At 40.5% G+C, this 20,283-nt stretch overlaps 1 protein-coding gene across 1 annotated transcript in view; it reads left to right on the top strand.

Annotated features, from left to right (window-relative positions):
• Positions 1 to 5,514: 5,514 nt before the first annotated feature.
• Positions 5,515 to 20,283, top strand: part of LOC127621564 (leucine-rich repeat-containing protein 52-like) — a 49,108-nt gene continuing 34,339 nt past the window's right edge. Inside the window, exon 1 of the mRNA XM_052095220.1 lies at positions 5,515 to 6,163. Coding sequence (XP_051951180.1) covers positions 5,515 to 6,163 — 649 coding nt within the window. The remainder of the gene's footprint in view (positions 6,164 to 20,283) is intronic.

Genomic DNA, 20,283 nt, shown 5'->3' with positions numbered 1-20,283 from the left:
TGAGATCCTTGTGGTCACTGACCGTTTCTCCAAGATGTGCCGCCTCATCCCTCTGCCCGGGTTGCCCAACGCAACTCAGCTGGCCGACCTGGTGATCACCCACGTCTTCCAGAACTTCGGCATTCCTGAGGAGATCACCTCTGATCGGGGTACCCAGTTCACCTCTCGCTTCTGGCGAGCTTTCAGCGACTGGCTGGGTATCCAACTCAACTTCTCCTAGGGATACCACCCTCAAACCAATGGCCAAACCGAGCGCCTCAACCAAGAGGTAGGCCGGTACCTGAGGGCCTACTGCGCCCAAAGCCAAGGCAGCTGGCACACCTACCTCCCCTGGGCAGAGTACGCCCAGAACAGTCTGGTCAGCTCGTCCACACACATATTCCAGCTCGTCCACACACCTATTCCAGTGCCCCTTCCAGTGTGTCCTGGGCTACCAGCCACCTCTATTCCCATGGGAGGCTAACCCCAGCGACGTTCCGGCGGTGGATGCCTGGGCCCAGAGAAGTGCCCAGGTCTGGAGAGCCACCCATGATCGGATACAACGCTCGGTCCAAACCCAAAAGGCTAAGGCAGACCGCCGACGCCGTCCTGCCCCCCTGTTCCATCCGGGCCAAAGGGTTTGGCTCTCCACCCGTGACATCCGCCTCCGGCTGCCGTCCAAGAAGTTAAGTCCCAAATACATCGGCCCCTTTAAAATATTGTCACGTATTAACCCTGTCACATACAAGTTACTTTTACCACCCCACTACAGAATTTGTCCTGTGTTCCATGTGTCCCTTCTCAAACCAGTGCACTACAGCCCCATGTTCCCACCCACGGCAGCCCTGACACCCCCTCCACCACTCAATGTCGGTGGTCAGCCTGCCTATACGGTCCGGGCTCTACTTGACTCCCGACGTCGGGGAGGCGAGCTGCAGTACCTGGTCGACTGGGAGGGCTACGGACATGAGGAGCAGTCGTGGGTACGATCGAGAGATGTCTTGGATCCAGCTCTTAAACTGGACTACCACCGCCAACATCCCGATCGTCCCGCACCACTTCCCAGAGGTCGCGCTCCTTGCAACCAAGCGCGGCCGTCAGGAGCCGTTCATAGCAGAGGGGGGAGTACTGTAACGAACCCCGCCCCTTCGGTTCGCCCCGATCTCACGAACGTGCACGCTCGTTCTGAGCCCACGAGCGTTCACGCTCGTTTTGATTCTTCGAGCTCTCCCGCTCGCACGCAATCTCTCCCCCGCGGGCTCACATGCCCGCTCCCAATCGCCAGAGTATTGATTACACCTGCACTCGTCCCGATCACCACATCATTGTTTACACCTGCACTCACCTCTTTAAATACCACAGCACATTCGTCTCACTCTGGTTGGTTATTGTTTAGTTACCCCTTCACTTTGCCAGCACTAGTGTTCCCCTAGCTCCCCCTGTTTATTCTACTTGTTTGATTACTGCGTTGACCCCTTGCTTTCCTTGACCACTCTATTGTAGATTTGCCCTTTTGTAATATCCTGATTTTCCCGGCTCTCGACCCTACGCTTACCTCGACCATTCTCCCTCTGGATTTTCCCCACTGTACCTTCGCCTGCTTTTTATCTAATAAAGCAGTTTTGACTTGCATTGTGACTGTCTCGTCTTGTGTGTGTGTGTGTTCGGGTTACATGTATCTAAAACAAATAAGGGGTGATAAATAAATACTAATACCACAGGCTGGAAAAAAAGACACATATTTATTTTAATATTGTATATATTTTGTATATGCTGAAACTTGACACCGGGCAGCATACACAGGAAAGTGCACAATTAGATCGGTTTCATTCTGAAGAGGTACATTTTTTTTACATAATGTTTTCTCCCATAAATGTAAACAAGTGTAAATGCCAACATCATCATATATGTCAAAAGGACTGAAGCCTGACAACCAAAACATGACCTCATTGATGTCTTTAAATCAGCTTTTTTCCATCCTTTACTCCTGGTCGGAATCTTCCGTAAATATTTAGTTTAGTCATTTGGGTTACGTTCTAACTAAGATTAATGTTGCAATGCTCACATATTTAATAGCGTGTAAATTGCGACTTAGTGCCCATTTATGCCACAACTAGGCAAAGTTTTAACTTGCGTATAGCTGGTGCAACCGGCCCCAGCAGCACAGTTTACCCTGCTATAGTTTACTTCCATATTCCAAACCTGAAAATAAGAACAGGGTCCATTATATGATAATTAAAATATATTAAAATAAAGACAAGTCTGCTTCCCAATATAACCTGCTAGGTGTGGAAACTTCTGACATTTGGTGTAACACTCTTATTTAGAACCAATTTATTTTCCCATCATCTTGTGTAAGACCTCAAATTTACTTCAAAACATGAAATCCCATCCATATGTCAATATCAGAGCATGGAAAAGATATGTTTAGGAAACAGCATGTTCATAATGGTGTCAGTATAACATTATTTGTTTCAACTTAAACTCTTGAGCTGACTTTTTTTTTTTTTTTTTTACACACATGGACCTACATATCACACTGAAGCACTGATTTGTTATTACTTTCTGATATTCCACATATCCAGTATAGAGTAACGGCCCACAGTCATAGACAACAGCTCTGGATTTGTGAGTGGGCCTACCTGTGGGAGGCCTAGACAGCTAAAGGCAAGTATTACCACCACATACTCCACCACAATAAAAGTTATACAATCAAATGAATCACTGTTATGATTATGATTTGCACATGTAGGCTTGTTGCTGCAAAGCCCAGGGAGTAATGGAGATGATAACCAAGAATAGCACTCTTTGTTCGTATAGGATGATACAACGATTCCTCTACAACAATAATAGAGGCTAACACAGGCTCCATGTTCTATGACGATGATATCATGTTTCTTTTGCACCTGCGTCAGCTCAAACGCAACAGTCTCTCTCTCTCGCCACACAGACAGAGGCAGTCAAGACGGTCAAAGTCAGTGGCTGTACACTCTGTCCCTACACGTCACTCCTAACCCTATCTGAGACAGACACACACACACGTGTCAGATCATGAAGTTATAGGACAGTCAAGCTGACTTGTGTGTGTAAGACACATAGATAAGCAGTGCGCTAAATCCATGCATTTCCCCAGCGTGCCACTGTCCTTTTTTCCTTGTTATATGCGACAGCCATTTTTATTTCTTACCACAACACACACACAAACTAATCTTTGAGTTCTTGTGTGCAAAAAAAAATGAATTTTAGTTACTCTGTATTTGTCTCTATAGTAACTCTTTTCCCTATGCTTTGACAACACAAATGGCATGAGTTCAGTTCCCAGAAAAACACAAACATTTAAGAAATGTATACCTTGAATGCACTCTTGCTTGAATAAAAGTGTCTGCCAATGTATAGCTTACTAGTATACACAATATATAGCCTAATCTATACACAATAATACATATGTGGCCTTCTATACTACTCAGAAATCATGTATTGTATGTTTTGTTTAGTAATGTAATGTAAACTACAGGATGCTATCCTATCCTCTACTACAGTATACTGTACTGCACTCTACTATATTATACTATACTATACTACACTATACTAAATATAGGAATCCTATAGCTCAACTGGTAAAGCATGGCACTAGCAACACCAAGGTCATGGGTTAAATTCTTGGGAAACACAAAACTTGATCAAATGTCCATATATATATATATATATATATATATATATATATATATACCTTAAATTAATTGTTGCTTTGGATAAATGTGTCTGCCAAGTGCATAACTGTATAATATAACTTACTTCCTTTCTGCTTACTAAAATTCACAATATATAGCCAATTACACAGAAAATACAATGGTCTACTTTACTGTGTCTGGGATGTATACTTCCTATAGCTATAGCCTATTATACAATATCTATGTAACAAATATACACTATACTATACTAAACTATATTCAACATCTTCTACACTTTACTAATACTCTGAATTACATAAAATAGACTACTGAAGGGTTCCTACAGTTCAGTGCTAGCAACACCACGGTCATGGGTTCAGTTCACAGGGAACACAAAAATGAATAAACACTTTATAAAATGTGTACTTTGAAATCACTGTTGCTTTGGATAAAAGTGTCTGCCAAGTGCATCATTGTATAGCTTACTCCAATAGTCATTATTTAGCCTACTGAATACACCAAAAATATATTAAGGCTACAATACACAGAAACTATGTACTTAATTTTTTAGTATAGTGTATACTATAGGTATTTTGCATATACTATACATTTCTAGTACTGTACTAACGAATACACACTTTAGGTTACTATTCAATACTGCACATAATAGACTGTATTCTATACTATAGAATACTACAGTATAAATCTATAGGGTTTCTATAGCTTATCTGGTAGAGTATGGTGCTAGCAACACCAAGGTCAAGGCAGGGTTTAAATCCCAGGGGACACAAAACTAAGTCAAAATATATACCTCGAATTCTCCATTGCTTCAGATAAAGAGTGACTGTTTAGTGCATAAATGTATAGCCTGCTATAGGTTGCTACTATATATATAGCCTACAATAGTATATACACAGAATATATATTTTATGGGCTGCTAAACTACATACACAAAATTGCTGTATTGTATTTTTAGTGTTGTCTGTCATGTATTATATTTACTATAGTTATAGTTTAAATACTAAACAGGCAGTAGAACTATTTTTAACCAATATACACTATATAGGTTGCAATATTATACTATAAAAGTCTACTCTACAATAATTTGAAGGAATTTAATTTTTTTCTGAATGCCCGTTCAATGTAAGTGCCACCTGTGAGCTGTCAGAGCGCATGGACTCTTGTGTTCAAAGCTTGTCAGAGGTAGAGGGGGGTACTTTTCTCTTGTGCATCTGAGCGGGACACACACTCTGTCAGTGCAACAATCTCTCTCTCTCTCTCTCTCTCTCTCTCTCTCTCTCTCTCTCTCTCTCTCTCTCTCTCTCACACACACACACACACGCGCGCACACACACACGCACACACTCACAGCTGCAGAGAGAAGCTGCGCAACACACACCAGAGGCAAGCCACAATATAAGAACAGCACGATGGTGCGCCTCAGGACAGATTTTCGTAACTTTAGTGCGTTTAAATATAGAATCATACTTATGGACATGTGAGACAAGTCATTTAAAGATGTGTTAGTTTTTGTGCTTAACTAAGCAAACGGCGCGGTTTAGAAGACAAACTATTTCCAGGACCCCGAAAATAACACTGCAAAGAAAATGGGCACCGAACGAGCTTATGGTGATCTTCACAGAAAGTGATTTACGCAAAGGACTTCGCGAAATTAAAGACGCGCCACGGTCACCTTCGCTGTTGAGGAGACTTGCGTGCGCGCGCGTGGAAGAGCCTCCTAATGACAGCATCGGCTCGGTAACATTTCAGCTGTCCTGACCAGCATTAACGACCGAGCAGGATCACACAGATCAATGAAGAATGCGCGAGTGCACGCACAGTCGATGAAGCCGGCGGCGGTATCATGCGTGTTGTGCCCGAGCCGAGCGCGCAATCATTGCGGCTGGTGTTTCTATTAATCTTCATCATGGATGTAGCGCCGTCCCCGGCTCTCACCGCCGGCTGCCCGGACCGCTGCGTGTGCGACGACCAGTTGGTGGTCCAGTGCGCCGGGCAACAGTTAACCGACTTCCCCGTTGACCTCCCGCTGGCCACCCGGCAGCTCATCATCTCCAACAACCGGATCGGCGACCTGCCGGCGCTGCAGCTCAACTACCTGTCGGACTTGGTGTACCTGGACTGCAGCAACAACTCGCTGACGGAGATCTCCGAGTCCACCTTTGGCAACCTGCGCAAGCTCGCCTACCTGGATCTGTCTTTCAACACCCTGGCACAGATCGAGGACCGGACGTTTGGCCCGCTAGCCAGTCTGGTCATGCTCAGGATGACGGATAACCCAGGGCTGTCGGAGATCCACTCGGACGCGTTCGTGGAGAACGCGGCGCTGCAGGTGTTGGACGTGAGCCGCAACAACCTGACGGCGCTTAACATCAGTTCGCTGATCAGCCTGCCGGCGTTGCGCTCTTTGGGGCTCAGCGGAAACCCCTGGAGATGCGACTGCGACACCGAGGATCTCTGTCTGTGGATCCAGATAGAAGGTTTCAAGTTCCAAGGTGAGGCGCGCTTTGGGTTTCTTGGTTACCTTTTGGAATCGTAGGTGAATGCAATGGAATTGCCCATTTTTAATTAGTCAGTTAATTCGTTTATCTTATATCCAAAGTGATTTAAAGTATGCTACACCTCATATAGAGACAATTCCACTGGAGCAACCTCAAGCGCACATTGGTGTACGTTCATGAATCATCGTTTTCAAATATCAGTTTCCAGTCTGAATCTTTAGCCACTGGTCTACATTACCACACGTTTTAGCATCATACCTGAATATAATATAACTGCTAATTATTGATTAGTTATTTAGCTGATGGTTTCATCCTAATTGTCCTATATACACTAATTACAAAGTGCCCCTGGAGCAATGCGTTACGTCTTTTGATCAAGGACACTTCTGGTGAGGATGTAACCACATATTAATTGGGCGACCAAATGTAATCATTTATAATCAACCATTGGAATACATATCAGTTGAGTTCTAATCTGAATAATGGTTATACGCTTATGGTGGTTACAGCCATATGTTCAGAGCCTAAATCTGCATAAACCACATTACCAAGGTTTCTCCCTTTTCCTTCAGGCTCAATGTTAAATAGTTCAATTGTCATTGAAATGTCACCAAAAAGTCACATGAATTTGAAAAACTATTCAGGTAATTTTTTTTTATTGATGTAATTTGAGGTGATTTGAGAATTTGTATTCCAGTCCAACAAGTGACCTTAGTGAAGGAGATGGAGGAAGAGAATGAAAGACCAGCCAGTTATCTCCACCAATAGACCTCACGAGTGAGGTGTTCTTTATCTTAAGTCTTAAATGGATAGTTCACTCAAAAATGAAAATTATAATGAATATTTCAGCTCTGTGGGTCCATACAATAAATTTCAATGGGTACCAAAAAATTGAAGCTCCAAAAAGCACATAAAGGCTGCATAAAAGTAATCCAAATGACTCCAGTGGTTAAAACCATGTCTTCGGGAGAGATATGATAAGTGTGGATGAGAAACAGGTCAATATTAAAGTCCTTTTAGTGCATATTGCAATAGGTGGCAATATGCACGAAGAATGCAAATTGCCAAAAAGAAAAGAATGTGAAAGTGAAAATGGAGATTTATAGTAAAAAATTACTTGAATGATTTGTTTCTCACCCACAACTATCATATCACTTCTGAAGATATAGATTTAACCACCATTAGTTTGCATTGTATGGAACTGCAGAGCTGAAATATTCTTCTAAAAATCTTTGTTTGTGTTCAGCAGAAGAAAGAAATTCATATACTTCTGGGATGGCATGAGGGTGAATAAATGATGAGAGAATTTTCATTTTTGGGTGAACTATCACTTTAAGTTATCTAAAGTATCTAAAGTAATTTTTCTATTCTTTAAAAAACAAAAATCTGTGAAAATGTGGGAACAGCTTAAAATTATGTTTTTAGTAATAATTAAAAGAAATGTTGAAAATGATTAACAATTTGTATCAGTTATCAATATTTTTTTTAACCTCCTAAGACCCGAGCGTGGCTGCTGTGTGTATTTTCCATTTCCTTTTTCATCTGTAACTAGTAGACCCCAAGAAACATGTAAAAAAAACCAAACATTTTAGAGCAAATGGTTTTCCTAAAATTTGTTGTCCTCAAATGTGGACAGCGGGACTAAAATTAGAAATAATACCAAGCAATAGAAAGTAAGATTATTATTATTTTTTTATTATAATAATATATTTTTTAATAGTTTATTATGTTTCCAGGAGTGTTGATTATTCATATTTTTGAGACATTACAGACATTACTTCAGAAATTAGCATAATTAATTCTGATTCAAAGTGATGGCCAGCATCATCCATTCACTGCCAACCTGTAACGAATCAGGAGAGAATGGAGGATCTAAATGCAGCGTCTTTAATGAACAAAAGAAAACCAGGTAACTCATAACATAAAGAAACAAAACACAGGGAACATACGTACAGATCACAGCATTAAACATGCAAAGACTGACAAGGCAAACAGGGAAAACAAAGGGAATGAGGAACACCTGTGGAAACAATCAGGGAGAACCAATAAAATAAAACTACAAAAGGACTACAAAAACTATCAGGAAATAGGAAAGTGTGAACTAAACAAGAATTTCAACATAATACCATGTTCAAATAAAATTATACATTATAAATTCTGAATCTATGTACTGATTATCATTGTTCTATGTCTGCCAAATATGTTGAGTAATCCAAACATCATCTGCATCCTGAAACTGAACTTTTGGTTGGATTTTAGGAGTGAATGCATGCCATTTAGCGATAAATCAATGACATTTTTTCAACTAGAGACTCTTTGACTCAAAAAGGTTTTATGTAAAATATGTAAAAAATTAAGGAGGTTCCTTACCAGACGTAGTTTTGTTGGTTTTTCTCCAAAAGACAAACTCAGTTGAGATCGGCACCATGTTTTTTGGTCACATGACTTGGTGGGTCGAGAGTTTAACCCTTTGATGACAGCCTAGAGTCTCCTGAACTGAGATCAGTTGGTTTGAATTAAAGTAAATGATGCATAGCCTTTAGCAAAACCAAAACATAATGTCCACATATGTGAACGTGGGGTCTCAGGAGGTTAAATATGAGTTCAACAAATTTCGTCAGCGTTCTGACATTTTTTATTATGATTTAAATGGTTACCCCCCCACACACAACCCACGTGCAGCCTTGATGGATACCATACCGATTTCTCAGAGGTCAAAATCTGCAGGTTCCAGAGTGTGTTTTGAATGGGTTTCCCCTTATTAAACAGTAAGTGCTACTTTTACTGTCACTGCCATGTTTGTAATGTCGGTTTTTAGACATTAATGTGAAAATGACAATGAATAATAATTAAATAATACATTTCTCTGGAGTGCCAACCCCTCTACATTCTGTGGATATTATTATTTCTGGATTGTGCATTTAAATTCACAGTTTTGACCAAGTGAATGGTCGCACTACTTTGTCTCTGCGTCTGATATAGAACAGGCGGAGCTGCAGATCTAGCGGCCCTTAGATAAAATTAACTGATATTTTTTATTCTTCCAGTCAAAATTTGCGCTGCAAGAAATATATTACAGCTGTAATTTATAAATTCTGACAAGTGACCATGGTATAAGAGGGATAATCCATGCGTAGGTGCTCCTCAAAATTTGCTTTCTAAAAAGTAAAGGGATGCCACAGTGTACCCTGTTCACTGAAAATGCCAGAGAGCAATTTGGTTCTTGGTTCTTTATCAGCTGTTGTAAGTTAATTGAGCTGTTAAAGATAGAAAGTATAGAAAGAATAACAATGAACACAAGCTGCCCATTCTATCCTTCCAGAAATAAGCATATGTAGTCTTGGAACTTAATTGCAAAAATAGAGCTTTTGCAGACGTTTAGATTGAACATAAGCCCTAGCCTACGTCGTTATCGCGAAGCAAAACCCCAAGAATGCAAAAAACTCATTTCTCTATTCAAAGACACACTGTCTGCCTGCTCATTGTCTCTCCCTGATTAGATTTTCTGACGTTTTGGTGGTGCTGCGTCCACAGAGAGCAGATGGCTAATTATGTCTTTTTTAAAGTGGATATGAGAATTCTTGTCTCATTATATAATCCTGTATGAGCACTCATCTTACAAGAGCACTGTTGCCTCTCTCGTATCGAAATATCACCTAGAATGTTTGTGTGTGAGTGTGTAAGTGCACTCCATGTCTGTTAGTGACTAAAATGTAGGGAAAATATAGCATTAAGTATGTAACATGTAATAAAAATCATGTGTGCTAGTGTGTATACAGGCTATTAAGTGTGTTTGGTGGACTCGCACAGTAGATGGAGTGACCACTGTGAGTGATTCACACCACTTTAGCATCTGTGAGTCATTACATGCTTCTCTCTCTTACCCTGTAATTCTCCCAAAGAGATCTACTAAATGCTTCTATTTACATCAGTCAGCCTCAGTCGCAATTCCCTTTCATTTAATCTTCTTTTCACAGACTGATCACACTATGCATTTGGTGAACGTGTAGGTCGAAAGTTCTGCTGAAATCGGGTCTGTACTTACCAAAATTGGAACCACTCCTGCTAGTGGCCGAAGCTGGAAGTGTCGCTGACCCATTTCCACAATGTCCACAGGTTGGCGGCAAAAGCGAACTGTATTTTAGTTGTACAAAATGTAATACAGTCAACAGGAAGTCATATTTTATTAACACTACTCCCTTTCCTAAACCTCAACCCTAAACATAACTGTCAGTAGAATGTAACCTCCGTATCATGCTGTGTTAGATGGATATTGTTTATGTGAACGCGATTACTTCCTGGTTTCCATAGGAACAGAACCTGTGTCTTGGAGATTCTTCAAACAATGCATCAGTAGTGGGGTGTTTGAATTTTTGGAAAGGTGCACAGGGAAAGGTGAAGCTATTTGAAGTGATGCAAAAATGTCTGATGGGGATGCCAACAAAATAGCATCAAGTAGTCATTAACCTTTTCAAATATGAATTTCTCCTGTACTGACGGATCACCCAGCGTGAGTTCTTTAATGTGCGCTGTAATGAAAACAAATCTTACTTTACAATTCACAACGGGTGCAATGGAGGACAGATTATATCACAGCAGCAGCACTGAATGTCAGATTATAAACTCAGCAAAAAAGAAACGTCTCTTTTTCAGGACACTGTATTTTAAAGATACAACAAAAGAAAGATGCCCAGGATCCCTGCTCATCTGTGTGAACGTGCCTTAGGCATGCTGCATGGAGGCATGAGGACTGCAGATGTGGCCAGGGCAATAAATTGCAGCAATGTCCGTACTGTGAGACGCCTAAGACAGTGCTACAGGGAGACAGGAACGATAGCTGATCACCCTCGCAGTGGCAGACCACGTGTAACAACACCTGCACAGGATCGGTACATCCGAATATCACACCTGCGGGACAGGTACAGAATGGCAACAACAACTGCCCGAGTTACACCAGGAACACAATCCCTCCATCAGAGCTCAGACTGTCTGCAATAGGCTGAGAGAGGCTGGACTGGGGGCTTGTAGGCCTGTTGTAAGTCAGATCCTTACCAGACATCACCGGCAACAATGTCGCCTATGGGCACAAACCCACCTTCACTGGAACAGACAGGACTCTTCACTGACGAGTCACGGTTTTGTCTCACCAGGGGGGGATGGTTGGACTCACCATCACCACCATTGGAAGGAATGAGCGTTACACTGAGGCCTGTACTCTCAATGCTGTGTGTTACAGAGAAGACATCCTCCTCCCTCATGTGGTACCCTTCCTGCAACTCATCCTGATATGACCCTCCAGCATGACAATGCCATCAGCAATACTACTCATTCTGTGCATGATTTCCTGTAAGACAGGAATGTCAGTGTTCTGCCATGGCCAGTAGATCTCAATCCCATTGAGCACTTCTGGGACCTGTTGGATCAGAGGGTGAAGGCTAGGGCCATTCCCCCCAGAAATGTCTGGGAACTTGCAAGTGCCTTGGTGGAAGAGTGGGGTAACATCTCACAGCAAGAACTGACAAACCTGGAGCAGTCCATGAGGAGGAGATGCACTGCAGTACTTAATGCGGCTGTGGCCACAACAGATACTGACTGTTACTTTTGTTCAGGGACACATTATTCCATTTCTGTTAGTCAAATGTCTGTGAAACTTGTTCAGTTTTTGTCTTAGTTGTTGAATCTTTTAATGTTCATGCAAATATTTTTAATATGTTACATTTTCTGAAAATAAAAGCAGTTGAAATTGAGATGACATTTTTGCTGAGTTTATATTTTCAAACATATAATTATATTTTATAGATGTTTATAATGATGGATTATGATAAATAAGATGCGAACGTGAACGGCTATGCGTGCCACCATATTGTTTACATGCAATGCAACATGGGATTCTGAGATCATTATAGAAGCATAGAAGGTTATAAAAACCTAGCCCTTCCACTTTCCCATCACCAGAAGTGGTTACAATGCGTGACGGATGGAATGGGTGAAGGCTCAATTGGATTGACTGGTTTGTATATTCTTTGTTTGACGTCAGAAAACATGGCCGCAGCCCTGCATCAAAACAGGGCACTCCTACGGTAACGGCTTTAAACCTTTATTTACTGATTGTTTAAATGTTTGTAACTTAAAAAAAATTAAGATATTGTGATGTTAAAAAGACTATTTGAGCAGCTGATTCATTATGACAACCGCTTCAGTCCCTCTTTTGCTGGTAAACAGGAGCATGAATGTAGATCACACCAGAGTGATCGTACACATCTGAGCACAAAATAGTTTAATAACACCGGTTTTATCATACGTGCAAAAGGGTTCACATGGAATTAAGTGGAAATCTTGGAATTTTACCAAAACTGTCCTCCATTTTTGGATATTATTGATTGGCAAGAAAACAATATTTCTCCTGAGATCTCCTCAGCAGTTTTTATCTCAGATAGACACACGTTCTCTTGCTACAATCTGCAGATTTCTGGAAGACATTTATCTGAAGAATGTCAAATCTGCCTCTTTGCTTCCTATCACAACACACACACACACACACACACACACACACACACACACACACACACACACACACACACACACATTAGTTTTGAGGACTCTCCAAAGACATAATAATTTGTATACACTGTAAAAAGAACACTGTAAAATGTACAGTAACTGGCTGGCAGCAGTTAACTAGTAAGTTGCTGTTGTACAATACACAGTATGCTTACTGTAAATGTAATCACAGTACCTGTAAAATACTGTAATTACAGTAATAATCACAGCAATGTAATTGTCATCAGAGTAAGAGGATGCTGTATTTTTATCACAGCAAATATTATTCTGCTGTAACAGGCATTACTGCATTCATTTTAATACTGTAAATTAATAACTGTAAAATAATTACATACTGTAAAATGAAGACTAATGCCATAAAAATGACATTCATTGTATGACTTCATTCAGCTTTCAACATTTTAAATTTTAAATAGATTTTATTTTGTATATTTCATTTTGAAAACATTTTTCATTTGTAAACAACACTTCAAATCCTTCCTCTTTGTTCAAGTTACCCTGTCAATGTAAACTGCATGGCCTGAAATTATTTAGTTAATCTTTCATGCATATTTAGAGAGTTTTAAAATAATTGATTTATTGTTTGAGGGGTTTTAGTTATTTTGAGTGTACTTCTAGAGACAAATATAAAATAAAGAAAAAGAAAAACAAAGGGAAGGAGTTGTTAATCATAAAGATGTGTGCAAGTCCTCTATTGTTTTACATTTGCTTTCTGAGACTCGTTGACAGTCACATGTATCCTGGTAACATTGATTCAGTGTGAAAAAAAACCACACAAAAACATCACTTTGTAGAAAACTCTATCACACTAATTACTCATTTTTGCAAACAAAACACACAAGCAATTAAAATGTTCAGTTAAATGTGCAAATGTATAAAAAACACAAATTAAATATGAACCAAAACTGTAGAATTTTAAACAATAAAATGTCTAAGACTGACTTTATTGTTCCTGAACTGGATTCTTTTTCTTGAGCTGGGATCTTCTTCCCTGCAGTGGAAAGAATGAATTACTAATGTAGAAATGTATAGGCAAGACTGATGGCACTATGACCATTTTTGAAGACTCATTACTTCCCATTAGAAATCCCACAATATGTTTCTACTACTGACAACACTACATAAAAGGGCAGTAGCATGGTATAACAGTACACACACACACCCACACACTTGCTGGTTTAGGTACAAGTGTGTTTGCAATGCTCAAAATGTCTTTATATTAGAAGGGCACTTGGAAAACCCACATGGAAACCTGAAGTTTGCAGGGTTTCTGTGCACTTTAACATGCTCGATATATCTAGGGATTGTGTTTGCAGAGAAACAACATTGTTTGCACTTGGAAAAACACTTGGCAGAGTTTTATAGTCAAAACAAGTGAAATAATGTACCAGTGCTGAAGAAGTAATCCAAAGTATTTAAAATACGTTACTGACCTTGAGTAATCTAACGGAATAAGCTACAAATAACATTTTACAGCATGTATTCTGTAATCTGCAGTGGAATACATTTTCAAAAGTAACCCTCCCAACCCTGCGAATGGTACAAAAAAGTCTTTAACCATTGTTGCATTTAGTTTCGCCTTGGCCCGCTTCAGTACTTGGTAGCCCATGCCTCACGGTAGCTAGCAAGAGAAAAACGAGTGACAAGCTTCTCCAAACTGAGCTAGCTAGCGCACCAACACACATATACATACGATTCCAATTGAACATTTTATTCATTAATGTTAATGTAACTGATGTCGTTATCAACTAAATGTCACCAGATAACAAAATCTATCAAAATTGCATGTGCAAATAGTTTATTTTGGTAATATTATGCACACAAGCTTACTAGCTAAGGAGGGTGTCTCTCTCTACTACTCTCTCCCAGTGCACTCTTAAAGTTATACACACAGGTAACACGAGGAACTGTGCTAAAGTAATGTCGCATTTCAAAATAATGCAATCTTATCAGAGTTATCTTGCTGAAGTCAAAGGCTGAAGAAAGTGTGGAATCTTTTCAGTAAGCTCTTGCAACAAAATAGTGTGGAGAAAAGCAGGTGTCCATCAGCATAGCGTTACATTCCCATCATTTGTGTAACTGTTAACGTTTTGGAGGATATAAACATGTCGGGTCCTCTATCTGCGTGATAACAAAAACTAAAAAACATCTGTGTTCGAAATAATGCAAAGTGTACCATCAGCAAAAACTGATTATTGTTTCTACTGCTGAATAAAAATATCCTGCTCAAAATAACAGAATTCTGATTCACAGGAAAAATATATTTACTGTAGAATTCCCTGCCAAAGAAATTTGACCATGATGCATTGCAGATCTACAGCAACATGCTGTATACAGGTTCTACAGTAAGCATTTGTTTATTATACAGTAATAATGCTGTGAAAACTACAGTGTACTGTACGAACTATAGATTATATCCCCTAATCCTAACCCTCACAAAAAACGTTCTGCATTTTTACATTTTCAAAAAACATTGGTTAGTATGTTAAGCAATTTGAATTATGGGGACATTAGAAATGTCCTCCTAAACCACATTTGTAGCATAATACCCTTGTAATTACCAGTTTATAACCTAAAAAAATGTCCTCGTAAACCACATAAACATGCACACACACACACACACACACACACACACACGCACACACACACACACACACACACACACACACACACACAAACACACACACACTTAGCTTGAAGACCCCAAGTTCGTTGGCAAATGAAATGTTGAAGTCTTTCTTTTAGAAAGAACCTATAAAAGGGCTTCTCCTATAAAACAACAACAAAAAAACAAAAACATTCAATTGCCTTTAGTTTTTGTCACATCCCAGCAAAACTAGGATTTGCTTCTTGCGATTAGTCGGTGGCAAGTGGAAAACATCATTAGCTCTCTATCAAAACAACATACTTAAATGGGAAGTCCCCACTATGCTAGAAAAGACAACCTGTGTATGTGTGTGTAAGTAAGTCTGCTAAAACCACTTCTCTATTTGTCCTGGGCCTCAGAGAGTCACCAGTTTCATTAACTTGCACAGTCAAGACTTGCTCCTTTGGGGCTACCTCTGCTCTCATTCCTGTTTAGTGTGTGTTAGTGTGAAGTGTGTAGTCATCAATGTCAATTAGATGTCTTTTGCTGAGAAACTTGCTGAGTTTCCCCACCCACTTTCTCTCTGGCCTTAATATCTAAAATCCCCTACTGACTTTGAACCAAGTTTTACATCAAATGAACAGAATGAACTGAAGGCTGATCATCTTTGTGGCGTCATAGCATAGGAATATGATTCACTTTGAGTCCGTCTCTTTCTTAAAAAATTGTAAATCCTTCTCTGTGACCACGTGTTATTTTTTCTGTAGTGTGTTGAAGTGTTGCCACATGGATGTGTGTGTTTGGATGATCAGATGTGAGAGGTAATTGTGAGTCCTCTGGCATAGTAAATGCAGCGTATGCGAGTGTGGGTGTCGCATACTGAGTGGATGCAGAGGCATGTGGCGACGCCAGATGCTCGTGCTAATAGGGTCTGATTTAAAAGATAGCCTGGGGCTCCTGGTAAGTTGCTAAGTGTGGGCACAAAGGGTTTGTAAAAAGAATGTGACAATCTTATGATGTGTGTTTATAGATACCATGTAAAGGTGCACCTCCGTAATTTTTTCCTCACTATAAAAGTTTTACTTCTAAAGACATGACTTGTAATTTTAAAACATATGTAGAAAATCACGAGCACTCACATGGGATGAGGAAGCTGTTTTATCCTACATGGAGAGGGTCCCCTCATGGGAGCGGCCATGTTATGATCACTTGACCAGCCGAATACTACTCGCTAATCTTAGGAACCGCCCTAAAATAGGAAACTTTTTCTCATGAATGTAATTTTTCATGGCTTACTGTAAATAATATTGTGGCAGGGTTGAGGGCGGGGCCAGGTCGTGATTCTACACACCCGGTCCCTTATCAGGCTAATCAAGCCTCCGAGAGGGATAAAGGCTGACTGCGGAGGATGGTGCGGTAGAGAGAGATCACTTACGGACATGTCCGTCGTGTGTGTGTTTTCTTTTGTTTAAGTTAATCATTAAAATATTATTTATGTCATCAAGCCGGTTCTCGCCTCCTCCTATCCGTTGAACTGCGTTACAAATACATTTTTAAAATGGCATCAATAACTGACAATTATTGTGTTTGAATGATGCTGCATCCATGCCACTAGGTGTCAGTGTAAATCCAAGAGTAAATACTCAGTTATTTTGTTAATGCTGTAGTAATGCATATATTCAGTTTGACAAAAAATATTTCATTCTGTTCTTTGTTATTTTCTAAAACCCTGCAACCTACATCTTTCTCGGTATCTCTCTCACTCACTCACTCACTCACTCACTCACTTTAACTCACTCTCCCATTCACTCTCACTCACTCACTCACTCTCACTCACTCACTCACTCCACTCACTCACTCTCACTCACTCTAACTCACTCTCACTCACTCACTCTAACTCACTCTCCCACTCACTCTCACTCACTCACTCTCATTCACTCACTCACTCACTCTCAATCACTCACTCTAACTCACTCTCTTACTCACTCACTCTCACTCACTCACTCTCACTCACTCACTCTCTCTCACTCACTCACTCTAACTCTCACTCACTCACTCACTCACTCACTCACTCACTCACTCACTCACTCACTCACTCACTCTCTCACTCACTCACTCACTCACTCTCACTCACTCACTCTCTCACTCACTCTCACTCACTCTCACTCACTCACTCACTCACTCACTCACTCACTCACTCTCACTCTAACTCACTCTCTCACTCACTCACTCTCTCACTCACACATTGTGCGTGGGACAGGACATTTAAAGTAATAGTTCCCCCAATAATGAAAATCATCATTTGACTTTCTTTCTTCTGCAGAACTCAAACAAAGATTTTTAGAAAAATATCTCAGCTCTGTAGGTCCGTACAATGCAAGTGGATGTGACCAAATCTTTAAAGCTCCAAAAAGTACATAAAGGCAGAATGAAAGCAATCCACATGACTCTAGTGGTTTAACCCATGTCTTCTGAAGCGATCTTATTGATTCTGGGTGAGAATAGACCAAACTGGTGTTTTGGTGTAACTCCTTTTTCACTTTAAATCTTGCTATTGCTGTCTCTTGGCACAATCATGATTTCAAGTTTGATTACACTTCCTAGCACTTGACACATGTGCAGAGTGCTAGATGGTGCAACGAACTGTAATCAACTTGAAATCATGATCACCAAGGAGACTGCAGATGTCAAGATGAACTGTGAAAAAGGAGTTACAGTTTGGTCTGTTCTCGCCCAAAACCAATTAGATCTCTTTTGAAATATTGAAAACACGGATTGGGATGGTCTTTAAAAACTGTCCTTTTGTGTTACACATAAGAAAGAAAGTTGCAACAACACGAGCATGAGTAAATTATGACATCTAAGTATGACTACAATATGACTGGTTGCTTTATATGTCGGGCTGATGCCTTCTTTCTGTCTAAGTGAGCAGTGTTTGGCCAGAACATGCTGCAGTGCAGACCAAACTTTATGCTGATAGTCAGAAGTCCTCTGGATGCTCTGTGATGTTATGGTTCTGGTGCCCAGGTTGAGTTTGATGCATTCACATTCAGAATGCTTATTATATTATATATTGTGCTGTGGATTCACACTTTGTCCCCATGTGTCCTCATTTTCTGACTGCTGATTGGATTGTGGCAGCTCACTGTATATCTCTCACTGTCTCAGTCTGTTAGGAGCAGAAATTATAACCAAGGGTCTCATCAAGATAAATGAGATTGCTGCTTGCTCAGCATCTATTGTATCTCATAATAAACTATTGTCAAGGGCAATTTCATTCCTTATAATTGTGATGGAGTTTGTCAGAATGCACCTCCGTTGTTCATGGATCAGCTGTTGGTGAGATGATGGTTCTCCTCATTGTCAGCACTTTCACGGTGATGACAATAGCACAGAGAGCGAGAGACAGACAGAGAATAAAACGGTGTGCTAGAGAGAGGACCATCGTGACAGTACACCAGGAGAACTTTCTTTCATTTTCCCCATTACACTTTGTACAGACATTTGCTCTGATGTCATCCAAAAATGACAATTCTTTTATCATTTACTCACCCTCATGTTATTCCGAACTAACACAGGTTTCTTTCTAGACCAGCCAAGGCCAACGTGGGAATTGCATGCTGGTTAAGCTGGTCTTTTCAGTAGGGCAGGTACATGTCGCTAAAAACACAAGCAGTTCGGCAAAGTTACAACTAGCTAGCTAACTGAATCACAGTTATGAATTCAGCCAGTTAGGAAGAATTAGCAGGCTAGAGGCTACATAGCCCTGCTGTCATGGAAACCAGTAATGAGGCTAGGTAACAACTAGCTAGCATCTAGCTATCCAGCTAATTTTGATTCTAGCCCTTACGGTTGCAAAGATATGAGCCAAAATGTAATTTTCTTTATTGTTATAATATTTTTGGCCATATTGCCCAGCTCTACATAAAAGTATCATGAAAGTGGTCCATGTGGCTAAGTTTTCTAAACCCATACAATAGGTTTATGTGTGTGTAAGAGGTTCGTAGGGTGGGAGAGGAGGAAACGGGAAACTTGGGATTGCAACTCAAAGGTAGAACTTTAATTAAACAAACTCAAAGCGGCTTTTCAGCAATACACTCTTCAGATGAGGTCACACTCTTAACACAGTGTTTTCTCTCAGGGAGCTCTCTCTCTCCTCGTCTCTGGCGTGGTCCCGTTTTATCGCTCTCCCCAGTGCTTACTGCAATCAGAAACAGGTGTTAGACATTATAGCGCTCAGGTGTGTACACCCTTACCGCTTTGTCTCTGTCCGGACGAACGCTCGACCTCGCCCCCGCTGCCACAGTGTAGAACAGACCAAATTGAAGTATTTATGGAACAATATGAGGGTTATTTAAATTTTTAGGTGATCTAACCTTCACAGATCACAGATTTAGAAAATCTGGTCACCCTCTGATGCAAATTGAAAAACAGTTCTTCATACTGCATATCAATTGATGTAGAAGGACAAACAGATTTGTCATATGACCTCCATTCATACTGAGAAAGTCATAGAATGCCCTTAACCTCAGATGTTCTCTGATATCAAGATGTACGTGATTGTCTATTTTTCGAAGGAGGCAGTTCTGAGGTATCAGATTCATATCAGCAGCAGTGAGAATGATGCCCTACAGGAAGCATTGTTTGAAAGGAAATAGCGCTGCAGTTACATTTTGTCTCAGTGAATGCTTTTGTTGTTCTCTGCAATATGGTGTAGGTCTTCCCCTATTTCGCTCTCTCTGTCCCAATCCCTCGATGTCCTTTGCCCTTTTCTCTATTGCTCAATCTGTCTCTCGCTGATGTAGTGCAGTGGTTGGCTGAAGGGTATCTAGACTGGCCAGGCCAGCTCAGCTCTCATAGGCACGGTGCCAGAGAAGTGGGCGGGCTCATGATGAGAGATAAATATTCATGAAGAAAAGGATAAAAGGAGAAAAACAGAGCGAGAGAATGTAGGGACGCAGATATA

The sequence above is a fragment of the Xyrauchen texanus genome, chromosome 28 (genome assembly GCF_025860055.1).
Source record: "Xyrauchen texanus isolate HMW12.3.18 chromosome 28, RBS_HiC_50CHRs, whole genome shotgun sequence".
NCBI classification, from domain to species: Eukaryota; Metazoa; Chordata; class Actinopteri; order Cypriniformes; family Catostomidae; genus Xyrauchen; species Xyrauchen texanus.
This window is presented reverse-complemented; position numbering and strand designations above follow the sequence as displayed.